Source organism: Hypanus sabinus, chromosome 6 (genome assembly GCF_030144855.1).
Source record: "Hypanus sabinus isolate sHypSab1 chromosome 6, sHypSab1.hap1, whole genome shotgun sequence".
In the NCBI taxonomy this organism is placed as follows: Eukaryota; Metazoa; Chordata; class Chondrichthyes; order Myliobatiformes; family Dasyatidae; genus Hypanus; species Hypanus sabinus.
In genome coordinates, this window is record NC_082711.1 from 67,475,530 (window position 1) to 67,489,826 (window position 14,297).

The window sequence follows — 14,297 nt, forward strand, 5'->3', positions numbered from 1 at the left end:
GCCAATTGTGCTGAACAATTAAGATTGCCCATTTTTGTTGAGCTATTCCTGACTGACTGGCCACCAATTATTTGTATAGTCTGGAAATGCTGTTACTTAATAGCTTAATAACTATTTTGTTAAATTTACAATTCTTAGGGAAATTTTTAAAACATTTAGTTCTGAGGAATGTGAATGAACAGATTTGGTCTTAATAAATTATTTGCTGCACAGGCATGTAAACACATGTTATGATGTATTTAGGCTCAAACATTTTCTAGTTAATTTGAAAATGCATGTATGGGGTGAACTATTTCAAATATACAAAATGAAAACATCTTCTTTGATTCATTTAGTCACTTTGGCTTCCAGTTGAGCAACACTTTAATTTTAAATTTCGCAGCTCAATTTTAAATCCCACTGTGACCTTCTTACTTCTGTTATTTCTCACAGTCCTAAGTGACGTCTCCTTTCTCCAAGTGTAGTCTACTTCAATCCAAGAATCTAATTGCACCACTACTGGTGACCTTTCCACCACTGCCTTATATTCTAAAACTCTCTAAACTTCCCAGATTATGAAAACTCCTTAACTTTTGCCCATGTGGAATAATATAGCTCAGTATGACATACTAATATCAAAGTAGTACTGGCATTATCAGCACAAAAGACGAAATGCAGTGCATGGCTCTCTACATTTGCAGTGTAATTCAGTCTATGTATTCGGAACGTTAACACTTCTGTACATTAGCATTGTTAGCACAGTTTTGTATATATAGCTCTGTTGCCACTCACGTGACCCAACTCAGGTAATACAGATTTTTGTTGTTTGATGAGCTTCAGACCAGACCCAACCTCTCAATGTCCAATGACCAAAGGACCCTAGACTGCAATTCCTCCCACTAAGCCTTTGCAATGTGTTTCAGTGCATCTCTCAACACCTACACCTGCAGCCTGGAATGAGTTGGCTGGCAACACTGGAGATCTCATTGTCCTGGAAGATCAACAAGTTTTGGATAGACCAATGAATTGGCATTCTACCAGTGGAACTTGTGTCCCTGGAAAAAGCCCATAGGTCAGAAAGTCCTTTGTTGTGCAGTTGCTTGGATGAACCACTTGCATCCTTCTGTAAATAGACAGTCTGCAAAGAGATACAGTAGGAGACCGTGTCCTCTTCCTCATCCCAGCTGTACCTGGAGCAGTGTGCATTGGGAATGAGATTCTCACCTTGTAGGTAGGAATTGAAAAGAAGGGCCGCACTCTTCACAAACCAGGTGAGGTCATGCTACTTGTTGGTGAGTTTTGGCGATGAGGCATTTTGCCAGATGACTTGGGCAGTCTGTATAGGGAACAACCCCATGTGCTTGTGTCCCGCAGTTTCATGAGACCACTGCCTGAAGGATTTGCAGCCCAAGGTGTTTGCCTGGAAGAACCTTTTGATGAAGGCAAGATTGTGAAGCAATGGGGATTGGATGAAGGCTGGGGTGACTAGCAGGGTGGAGGAACAGTGAACAGGACACACGCATAGAATGTTAGAGGAACTCAGCAAGTCAGGCAGCATCTATGGAAAGGAATAAACAGTCGCCATTTCGGGCCAAGAGATTTTGTTAGTGAATGGGCCTCGCCTCTACTGAGTACTGTTGCACAGAGAGCACCTTAACCCGATAACCAGGTTCTTCCCAGTTATTGAAGAGAGTGTCTCAAGTTTTGTTTCACCTCACCTAGCCCCTTCACTCCAGTCACTTTCTGTTGCATGTCTCAGCCCCTTTGAATCAAATTTTCAGCACCTTCAGTGTCCCAGTTGCCCAAGAGCATTGCTTTGTTCTTCTTGCAGTTGACTTAGGCACCCAATGCCAACACAGACTGATTGGTGAGGTATTCAATCTGCAGACAAGTCTTGAATCCAAGCAGAAAACCACAACCTTGTTCATGTATAGGGAGGCTTTGGTCTGGATGCCCACAATCCCTGGTAATAGCATCCCTCTTCTTCCGATAGCCTTTCCAAGAGATTCATCAGGGCTTCAATGAACATTTTTATTTCAAAAGTAAACTTTGTTGATTATATTTATATATATATATATATATATATATATACACACACAAAAGAGACACCAACATAATCTTGAGATTTTATGACAATACCCTATGAGTTTTGTAAATTCTCTTTCTCAATCTTTTTATTATTATTAATAATAAGGACAAAATACAAATGATATATTAATAAAGAAGAAATTACAAACATACAAATTCCATTACAGATGAAAAAAGACATAAACAATAGTTACAGTATAAATGGGTTTACCAAGACATAAACCATACAGTATATGTATGAACATGATAAGTCTAAATATTTCATAATATATGATATAAAAAAAAGAAAAAATATAATGCAAAATTAGCTAATCTACTAATCTAATGACTAATAAAGAAGAAAAAAGAAGAAAAAAGAAACATTGGGAAAAAAAAAAGGGCTGTTTATAATATCTCACAAGAATAAATAATCATCAATGCCATCACTTCCGGTCCTCTCAACATACATAAGCTAAAAGCTGGAAAGTCAAATGAACTTGGAACGGGGTCATATTACATCATATGAAAATGTTGAATAAATGGTCTCCATAACTTTTCAAATTTAATAGAAGTATCAAAAACACCACTTCTAATTTTTTTCTAAATTTAAACATAACATAGTTTGAGAGAACCAATTAAATACAGTGGGATGGTTAATTTCCTTCCAATTCAACAATATAGATCGTCTAGCCATCAGAGTTAGAAATGCAATTATTCGACGGGCAGAAGAAGATAAATGCAGTGAGTCCATCATTGGTAAACCAAAAATTGCGGTAATAGGATGAGGTTGTAAATCAATATTCAAAACCGCAGAAATAACATCAAAAATATCTTTCCAAAATTTTTTCAAAAACGAACATGACCAAAACATATGATTTAAAGACGCGATTTCAGATTGACATCTATCACAGATAGGATTTATATAAGAGTAAAAATGAGCTAATTTATCCTTGGACATATGGGCCCTATGTACGACCTTAAATTGTATTAATGAATGTTTCGCACATATCGAAGATGTATTAACTAATTGAAGAATTCTATCCTACTTCTCACTAGGAATAATAAGGTTAATCTCTCTTTCCCAATCCTTTTTGGTCTTATAAAGGGGCTCTGAACATATCTTCATAATTATATTATAAAGTTTTGAAATAAGCCCTTTTTGAAAAGGGTCTAATTCAAACAAACTCTCCAAAATATCTGAAGGCACAAAATTTGGAAACGTAGTGAGTACAGTACTTAAAAAATGTCTAATCTGTAAATATCTAAAAAAATGAAATCTAGGCAAGTTATATTTGTTGGATAATTGCTCAAAAGACATAAAACAATTGTACAAAAATAAATCGGAAAATCTTAGCAATCCCTTAGTTTTCCAAGCCAAATAAGCTTGATCTATAATGGAAGGGTGGAAAAAGCAATTAAATACAATAGGACTATTTAAAACGAATTGAGTCAACCCGAAAAATTTCCGAAATTGAAACCATATACGTAAAGTATGTTTAACTATCGGGTTGTCAATTCGTTTCGGCAATTTAGAGAGAGCAAAAGGGTGAGAAGTCCCTAAAATAGAACCCAGAGCATAACCTGATACAGATTTAATTTCTAAACTCACCCAATGAGGGCCGAAAGATCCACCCCAATCTTTCAACCAACATGACAAATATCTAATATTAACTGCCCAATAATAAAATCTGAAATTAGGTAATACTAACCCGCCTTCCTTCTTTGTCTTCTGTAAATATATTTTACCTAACCTGGGATTTTTATTCTGCCATATATATGAGGAAATTTTTAAATCAACATTATTAAAAAAAGATTTCGGAATAAAAATTGGTACCGCTTGAAAAATATATAAAAACTTAAGTAAAATAACCGTCTTAATAGCATTAATCCTACCTATTAGAGATAAAGATAATGGTGACCACTTAGTAAACAAGCCTTTAATCTGATCAATTAAGGGTAAAAGATTAAACCTAAATAAATCTTTATGGTTTTTTGTGATTCTGATCCCTAAATAAATAAAAGAATCATTAACTAATTTAAAAGGTAAATTTCCATATATTGGGACCTGTCTATTCAAAGGAAACAATTCACTTTTATTAAGATTTAATTTATACCCAGAAAACTCACTAAATTGAGCCGACAATGATAAAACTGCTGGAATAGATTTCTCAGGGTTAGAAATGAATAGTAATAAATCATCTGCATACAAAGATAACTTATGGATGTCTGTCCCACGATTAATACCCAAAATATCCTGTGATTCTCTGAATGCAATTGCCAAAGGTTCTAAGGCAATGTTAAATAGTAATGGACTAAGAGGACATCCTTGTCTAGTGCCCCGAAATAGGCGAAAAAAGGGAGATCTTTGATTATTGGCAAACACTGAGGCTACTGGAATGTGATAAATCAATTTAATCCAAGAAATGAATTTCGGACTAAAATTAAACTTCTCCAACACATTAAATAAGTAAGGCCATTCAACTCTCAAATGCTTTCTCCGCATCTAATGAAATCACGCATTCTGAAGTGCCATGTGAGGGAGTATAAACAATATTCAGTAATCTCCTAACATTGAAAAAAGAATAGCGATTTTTAATAAAACCGGTTTGATCTTCTGAAATAATTTTGGGTAATACCTTCTCCAATCTGGATGCCAGTAACTTGGAAAAAATCTTGGAGTCTACATTCAATAAAGATATTGGTCTATAGAGTTTTGTAAATTCTCATAGCCCTGAATTGACAGGTGAGCTTGGAATTCCTTTATTACCATCGGGTATTGGTCAATAGAGATGCATTAGGAGGATACTTGATATCCTTCCTCAGTAAGGAGCAAGAACACTGAAGACATGATTTATGTGGATGGCTGCCCATTGGCCTATTTTTATGCTGTACATCTTCCTCAATTTATGAGCGATGTTTAAATAGGATGACTGCTCCGCTACAGATGAGAATCTTGGGACTGGATAGCCTGGCAACCAATTGGAGTGTTAGATACCTGAAATTTCAGTAACAATGTGTATCACTATGGCTACAATGAAACCTGTACTCTCTAGTTGCTAGTTTAGCAATGTACAGTTCCTGTGTTTGGAGTTTAGTAGTATACATAGAGATGGAAATAGAATTAATAAATCCATTCAAGTATTTCAATAGCACCTGTATCCTTGCTTATAACCTAAATTAAGAATGCTGGTTTGGAGCTAGATCTATAAAATGGGTTGTTTCTTCACGAGAATATTTGATAACCTGAGATTGGCTGACAATTTAAACTTGTAATTTAATGCAAGAGATAAGGACAGTGCTATTTATATTACACATTTAAGAAGGAGAAAGTAACTACTAAAAAGATAAATTGTTATTTTTACTTCAGGGTGAGTGGCTTACTATTCATGGTTTTTATTCAAGTGTACTTTAAATACTTTAAGTATCTGATACTTAAGTATTAGTATTAATGTTAATATTTAATTCATATTTAGGTATTAGATACTTTAAGTATCTGACATGATTACATGAAATTTCATTAGTGACGTTAATGGAATTAATAGAGATTTGAAAGAAATTTACAAACCTCATCAGATAATTACTAAGTAATAAAGTTTTAGATTTTTGATCTTGGTGCTCATTTTATCTCTTTAGGGTAAAGAAGAGATGGTCACAGCTGTACCATTTGCTAGACCTCAGGATCTAGGACCATCACTCGCAATAGTTTCCAAAGTGAATCGAATTCAGGATCAATTATTAAAAAAATATGACACGGAACTTTACATGCACCTTAATCGACTGGAAATTGCTCCTCAAATTTATGGAATGTAAGTGAGGCTTTGTAATTTTATTTGTTTTGCTCTGTTAAAGTAATTATTAATGGTTTCATCGTGCAAATTATCTAAAATATTATTGAACACAAAATCATCCTTAGGCACAAATAGTAAATTGCAAGAGTCACATGCAAACATTGAATGCAGCTTCCGAAGTTTAGATCCATCATTATCTGTAACTTCAGAAATGTAGTTCAGCATTGCCCATGTCACAATACTTCCAACTGAAAAACAAATTTCTGTTCTTGAGTATTTAATAACAGAACACAATTTAATCAGGAACTATAGAACAAGGAATGTTTATTTCATAAAATTAGGTACAGAAAAGAAATCTATGTATACTAGAACAGAAAAGAAATTTGGATATTTTACATTTATCGTTAAATTGTGTAGTCTTTTTCCACAATTACTAAAGGAAACGTTCTTTTCCATTTATTCTGGCTATGTGAGAAAACCATTGAGTGCAAGGGTGTAATCAATATAGTTCACTTGAAATGGCTTTGGAAATTCTTTCAAGTACTGTATGTACATGTCATCTGTAATAACTATATCAACAGATTTTTAAGCCTAATGATACAGAAACAGCAATGCCAATTACTGTTATTCCTGCAAAGTTAAGATTCATATATGTTGAATTAGATGCTTAAAATAAAGGATACAGACTTATAAGATTAATTTCCTCATTTCCTGAAGAAACTTCATGTGACTCCAATTGAAATTTGGTTTCAATTCTTTATTGAACCAATTCTTTATGTCCAGTCTACTGTCCTTCATTACTGAATTTCAGGATTTTCCTGACAATCATCTTTCCATTAACTAGTTTCTGTCACTACCCTTTCGTCTATAGCAGTGATACATTTATTTCCTTCCACTCCATTGGATTAAATCCAAACCCTACTGAATCTTGGAAAATAACACAGATTGCACCTCTTTCTGGACGTAGACCTGAACAGTATTGGCCTGAAGATCTAGTGATACGTCAGCTTTTGGTTCCATTAACCACTCCACTGTTTTTTCTCTGTTTGTTCATTTAAGTTCGTTAGAACCATGTCTTACAAAAATGTTCCATACACTCTACAGGTTTCCCCCGCTATCCGAAGGTAGAGCATTCCTATGAAACGGTTTGTAAACCGAAATGTAGTGAAGTGAATAAGCAATTACCTTTTATTTATATGTGAAAAATTTGTGAACGTTCCCAGACCCAAAAAAAATCTACAAAATCATGCCAAATAACACATAAAACCTAAAATAACAGTAACATATAGTAAAAGCAGGAATGATATGATAAATGCACAGCCTATATAAAGAGGAAATACTTTTCTGCAATCATTGCAGCACTGTCTAGCGTAGCATGTGATCTCGCTACATAGCGGAAGCAGTCTCACCAGTAACCTTTGAGCTGTGAAGCTGCCAAATCACACCAAATAACAAATTAAACCAAATAACACATAAAAATGCACAGCCTATATAAAGTAAAAATAATGTATGTACAGTGTAGTTTCCCTTACCAGAATCGGGAAGACAGCAAGCACATTGATAATGGTGTGTTAGGCTGAGTCGGAAGTTGGGGTACTCGGCAATTTTTTCCAATAAATTTGCAGTTTCATCACAGTTAAACACTTGCTTATACGAATAACCACCTCCTGAAATTATTTTCTTCAGTTCTGCTGGGAACTTTTCGGCAGCTTCAGTATCAGCCGAAGCACTCTCTCCAATAAACTTTAAGCTATGAAGCTTCCCTCGCCTCAGAAACCCGTCAAACCACCCATGACTACATTTAAATTCCACTTCCGCAACACTTTTATCACCATCGTCCAGTGCTTTCTGTTTCAGCTTATTAAAAAGACTGACTGATTTCTCCGTAAGTATAAGATAACTTAATGGAACACCACGCTTTGTACACCCACGAATCCACTCAAGCAATAGACTTTCCATTTTATCCATTATTGGATGCTGACTAAGAGAGACCACTTTACTACGAGCAGAACCAACAGTAACATCGGCAGCTTTCAAGATTCTTTCTCTCTGCCTATAAATGTTTCACTGTGTGGACAATGTTCTTACTTCATTCACCAGAATCAAAACACTTAATTAAGTCTAGTTTTACACAAAGTGTAACAGCCTTATGAGCTCTTTTAGGCTTTTCCGATACCTTAGAACTCATCTTGCTAACAGATGCACAAAATAAATCGACGTGTTTAAGCAATGGAAGCTAGAATGCAGTTCTGGGGGAGGAGCTTGGCTGCTCGGGGCGTGCACTGCCTTTTATCATAACAGTGTAAAAACCCCTTCTGTTTGTGAAAACAGGTAACTAATGTAGGTCTTTTGTAACAACGAAGTGTCATAAAGCAAATGTTCAAAAAACAGTGGCCACTGGTACTTATTCTCTCTTCTCCTGTTAAACAGATAGTGTTATTTATTTGTTAGTAAAATGTCTTATGTCCCTTTCTTTCAGCAAGTAACAGCTGCTTATGCAGCCCATTGCCATTTTATACATTAGATATTCTTGCATTTTTATATTCTTTGTCAGGTTACTTTTATATTCCATCTTGTCCCTTTTTATCATTTTTTAATTAACCTCTGCTTGTTTATGATGTTCCCCTAGTCCTCAGATTTACTATTGATCCTGTCAATAATACCAATTTTTTTGTTTTTCATCTATTATCATATGTATTCACTGATGGATCATTTATCTGATTGAATGTTATTCATTGAAAATTTTAACATTTTTTCAGGTATTTTAATTGTTTATGAGCTGGGAAACTTTTTAATACAATTTCTAAGTCTAACTAAGCCAATTTATCTCTCATACTAATAGAATTAGCCTTTTTTTAAAGTTATATTCGAGGCCAACTAGTGATCTCTGGCGCTAGGGTATCACTACATTTAGGCGACTGATGACCTCTCGTGGGTAATGACTTGGCATGCGTAATAATCTCGTGTGCGTTCAAGTTCAACAGTGGGCGTGATAGGGAATGAAGAAAGGTGCAACTGACTCATATTGTTTCATATCGCCAAGTCATATTGTTTCCTCGCAGCCTGGTGGCATATGCTTTGCAGCCCTGTGGTTGGGGACCACTGTGCTAGAGAGGCCAGAACTAGGAATATTATACAGTTTAATATTTGGCTAAGAAGTTGGTGTAGGAAGAGAGGGGATAAGTCTTTTGAATCATTAAGCTCCCTTCCAGGCAATGAGGGACCCATAGAGAAGAGATGCTTTGCACCTGAAGTGGAGATGGACTTACGTCCTAGTGGGAAGGTTTGTTAATGCTGCACGATGGGGTTTAAACTAGAGTGCCAGAATAATTAGAGGAGAAGTTGTGTAGGCAGATGCTGGTAAGACTTCAGACAAAGTAAGGAATCAAAAGGTTCAGCATGGTGCGACTAGTATCCTGGGCTGTGTATATTTCAATGCAAGAAGTATCGTAGGAAAGGTGGAGGAGCTCAGAGCATGGATTCACACATAGAATTATGACATTGTAGCCATTCATGAGACTTGGTTGTTGGAGGGGAAGGACTGCCAGCTCAATATTCCAGGGTTCCATTGTTTAAGACATGACAGAACTGGAGGGATTAAAGGAGGAAGAGTGGCACTACTAACTGGAAAATTTTACAGCAGTGCTCTGTCAGGACGGACTGGAGAACTTGACTCGTGAGGCATCATGGGTGGACTGAGAAATCAAAAAATGTATGACCATGCTAATGGGGCTGTAAATAGACTGCCCAACCATCCTAGGGATTTCAGTGTACAAATTTGATCGCAGGCCGATGTGCAAGAAACATAAGGCTGTTACAGTAGGTGATTTTAATTATCCACATATTCCCTGGGAATCCCATACTGTAAAAGGACTAGATGGGATAGAGTTTGTCAAATGGTTCAGGAAAGTTTCCTTCATCAGTACGTGGAAGTCCTAACGAGAGAGTGTGCAATACTGGATTTGCTATTGGAGAATGAGACAAGGCAGGTGACAGAAGTTTGTGTAGGGGAACACTTCACATCCAGTGACCAGAATGCCATTAGTTTCAAAGTAAATATGCAAAGAGATAAGTCTGGTCCACAGGTTGAGATCCTAAATGAGAGAAAGACCAATTTTTATGGTATCAGAAATGATCTGGCAAATGGGGATTGAGACACACTATTTTCTGACAAAGGTGAGAGGCCTTCAAAAACAAAATTTGAAAAGTACAAAGCTTGTAGCTGCCTGTCAGAATAAAAGGTAAAGATATCAAGGGTAGGGAACCTTGGTTTTCAAGAGATATTGGTCCAAAGAAAAAAAGGTGTAAAACAGGTATAAGCAAATAGAAACAAATGAGGTTCTTACGGAATTCAAGAAATGCTTGCGAACACTTAAGAATGAAATCAGGAAGGTTAAAAGAAAGCATGAAGTTGGTCTAGCAGATAAGGTGAAGGAGAATCCTGAGAGATTCCACAAATATGTTAAGTGCAAAAGGATCATTAGGGACAAAATTGAGCCTCTGGAAGACTGGAATGGTAATCTACGTATAGAGCCAAAACAGATGTAGGAGATCTTAAATGAATTCTTTGGATCTTTATTTACTAAGTTGATGGATACAGTGTCTATAGAAATGAGGCAAAGTGGCATCAACTTAATTGACCCTGTACAGATTATGGGGAAGAAGGTGTTTGCTACCTTGAGGCAAATCAGGGTGGATAAATCCCCAGGACCTGACAAGGTGTTCTCTCAGATGCAATGGGAGACAAGTGCAGAAATTGGACCCTAGAGAAATTTAAAATATCCTTAGTGATAGGAGAGGTACCAGAGGATTGGAGGGATAGAGGATGATGTGCTGCTGTTAAAAAAAGGCTCTAAACAGAAACCAGGAAATTATAGGCTGGTGAGTCTGACATCAGCTGTGCGAAATCATTGGAAGGTATTCGAAGGAAGCAAATATATAAGTATTTGGATAGACATAGACTTATTAGGGATAGTCAGCATAGCTTCTTGTGTGGTAGGTCATGTCTAACCAATCTTATAGAGTTTTTCAAGGGTGTCACCAAGAAAGTTGATGAAGGCAAGGCAGTGGATGTTGCCTACGTACACTTTAGTTAGGCATTTTTCAAGGTCCTGCATGGGAGGCTGGTCAAGAAGATTCAGTTGCTTGGCATACAGGATGAGGTAGTAAATAGGAAAATAGTAAATATTGGCATTGTGGGAGAAGCCATGCAGTGGTAGTAGAGGGTTGCCTCTCTGACTGGAGGCCCAAAACTAGTGGAATGCCACAGGGATCTGTGCTGGATCCTTTGTTGTTTATATCAATCATCTGGATGATAAGGTGGATAACTGGATTAGTAAATTTATGGATGACACCAAGATTAGGGGTGTAATGTACTGTGATGAAGGCTATCATGGCTTGTAGAAGGATCTGCATCAGCTGGAAAAATGGGCTGAAAACTGGCAGATGAAATTTAATGCAGGCAAGTGTGAGGTTTTGTACTTCAGTGGGACAACAAAAGTAGGTCTTACACAGTGAACAGTAGGGCAGTGAATAGTAGTGTGGAAGAACAAAGGGATCAGGGAATACAGGGAATACATTTTCGTTGAAAATGGTGTTATAAGTAAATGGGTTGTAAAGAAAGCTTTTGGCAAGGTGGCCCTCATAAATCAATGCATTGAGTACAGAAGATAGGATGTTAAGTCAAATTTGTACAAGACTTTGATGAGGCCTAATTTGGAGTATTGTGTGCAATTTTGGTCACCTATCTACAGGAAAGATATAAACAAATTTGAAAGGAGGCAGAGAAATTTTACAAAGATGTTGCCTGGCCAGGAGGACCTGAATTATAAGGAAAGATTAAATAGGAAGTGAGGAAGAATATAAAAGATTGAGAGGAGATTTGATGGAGGTACACAAAGTTATGAAGGGTATATATAGGGTAAATGCATGCAGGCTTTTTCCGCTGAGATTGGGACTACAAGCAGAGATCATGGCTAAAGAGTGAAAGGTGAGAAGTTTAAGGAGAAACTTCTTCACCCAGAGGGGCGTGAGAATATAGAATGAGCTGCCAGCACAAGTGGTCCATGTGAGTTTGATTTCAACATTTAAAAGAAGCTTGGATTGGTTTGTGGATAGTAGGGAAATGGAGGACTATGGTCCCAGTGTAGGTCGTTGGGAGTAGGCAGCTTAAATGGTTTTGGCATGGACTAGATGGAACAAAGGGCCTGTTTCTGTGCTTTACTCCCTACGACTCTAAATCAGTTAGAATTCTTTGAGGGAAAAACAAGCAGAATGGACAAAGGAGAATCAGTGGATATTGTTTACTTGGATTTTCGGAAGGCCTTAGACAAGATGCCTCACGTGATGCTGTTTAACAAGATTAAGAGCCAATGGTATTACAGGAAAGATACTGGCATGGATAGAAGATTGGCTGACTGGCAGAAAGCAAAGAGTGGGAGTAAAGTGGGCCTTTTCTGCTTGGCTGCTGGTGACTAGTGTTGTTCCGCAAGGGTCTGTGTTGGGACCACTTCTTTTCACGTTATACATCAATGATTTGAATGGGAGAATTGATGGCTTTGCAGATGATACAAAGATAGGTGGAGGGGCAGGTAGTGTTGAGGAAGCAAGGAGTCTGCAAAGGACATAGACAGATTGTGAGAATGGGCAAAGGAGTGGCAGGTAGAATATAGTGTAGGTAAGTGTATGATCATGCACATTAGTAAAAGGAATAAGACTGTAGACTATTTTCTAAGTGGAGAGAAAAAATTTGAAGACCAAAGGTTCTTGGGAGAATTCCCTAAAGGTTAACATGCAGTTTGAGTTGGTAGTAAGAAAGGGAACTGCAGTGTTAGCATTTATTTTGAGAGGACTATAATATAAAATCAAGAATGTAATGCTGAGGCTTTATAAGATACTGGTCAGACCACACTTGGAGTATTATGAGCAGTTTTGGGCCCCTTATCTAAGAAAAGATGAACTGGCATGAGAGAGACTCCAGAGGTCACAAGGATAATTCTAGGAATGCAAGAGTTAATGTATGAGGAGCATTTGATGGCTCTGGGCCTGTACTCACTGGAGTTTAGAAGAATGAAGGGGGATTTCATTCAAATCTATTGAATATTGAAAGGCTTAGATAGATTGGATGTGGAGAGGATGCTTCCTATGCTGGAGGAGTCTAGGACCAGAAGGTACAGCCTCAGAATAGGCCTTCTGATCATTGATGATGATGAGTCCCACTATTGTTGTGTCTTCAGCGAACTTAACAATGTTATTGTTCAGGTGTTTGGCCATCCAATCACTTGTGAGCAGAATGTACAACAATGGGCTCTGCACATAGCCTTGGGGGTGAGGGCACCTGTGTTGAGGATAATGGGGAGATAGAGCTGCAATTAGGAAGGCACATGGTATGTCAGGCTTATTTAGAAGAGGATTTGAGTATATGTGTAAGAGTATTTTGTGGATGTTTACAGGGCATTGATGAGACAGCAATGGAATTTTGTGTGCAGTTTCTGTATTTTCATATGAGGGAAGATATCCTTAGAAGAGAGAGTGTGTGCAGCAAAGATTGACTAGTCTGATTCCTAGGATCACACACAAAATGCTGGTGGAACGCAGCAGGCCAAGCAGCATCTGTAGGGAGAAGCAATGTCGACGTTTCAGGCCGAGACCCTTCGTCAGGACTAACTGAAAGGGAAGATAGTAAGAGATTTGAAAGTAGGAGGGGGAGGGGAAAATGCGAAATGATAGGAGAAGACCAGAGGGGGTGGGGTGACCTGACGAAGGGTCTCGGCCTGAAACGTCGATAGTGCTTCTCCCTATAGATGCTGCCTGGCCTGCTGCATTCCACCAGCATTTTGTGTGTGTTGCTTGAATTTCAAGCATCTGCAGATTTCCTCGTGTTTGCCTGATTCCTAGGATGGCAGGATGGATGTATAAGGAGAAATTTGAAGCAACCCACACAAAACGCTGGAGAAACTCAGCAGGCCAGGCAGCATTAATGGAAAAGAGTAAACAGTCGATGTTCCGAACGTAGACACCTCATCAGTACTGGCCAGTCAGGGCAAAACACTGACTGTTTATTCTTTTGCTTAGATGCTGCCTGGCCTGCTGTGTTCCTCCAGCATTTTATGTGTACTATAGATTTCTCATGTTAAGGAGATGTACGAGTTGATTATGCTGACGTTTCAGGCCGAGACCCTTCGTCCTGACTGTGTTCCACCTGCATTTTCTGTGGTAAACTTAATGCAAGGAGCTTTTATAAAGATTAGAGAGAGTGGGAAGGAAACAACTTCTCAAGCCCAATGTCAATCTCCTGGTCTGAACGTAGGAGTTCTGTTGAAAGAGTCACTCATTCTGCATTTTCTTTCCCCTCTGGAGGAGAGGCCACATCATGAGTACTTAATGTATTTCACTCAACTGGGACATTTACATGTAAATCACCTGGAATGTGTGTTTGGGTCCCTGGATGACAGGAATGGACAA

The 14,297-nt window shown here is 37.7% G+C and overlaps 1 protein-coding gene across 1 annotated transcript in view; it reads left to right on the forward strand.

Moving 5' to 3' along the window:
- The window catches only part of tbc1d5 (TBC1 domain family, member 5), a 469,693-nt gene that overhangs the window by 292,916 nt on the left and 162,480 nt on the right, over positions 1-14,297 (forward strand). The window contains exon 15 of the mRNA XM_059972347.1: positions 5,680-5,852. Within this exon, the coding sequence (XP_059828330.1) occupies positions 5,680-5,852 (173 nt within the window). The remainder of the gene's footprint in view (positions 1-5,679; positions 5,853-14,297) is intronic.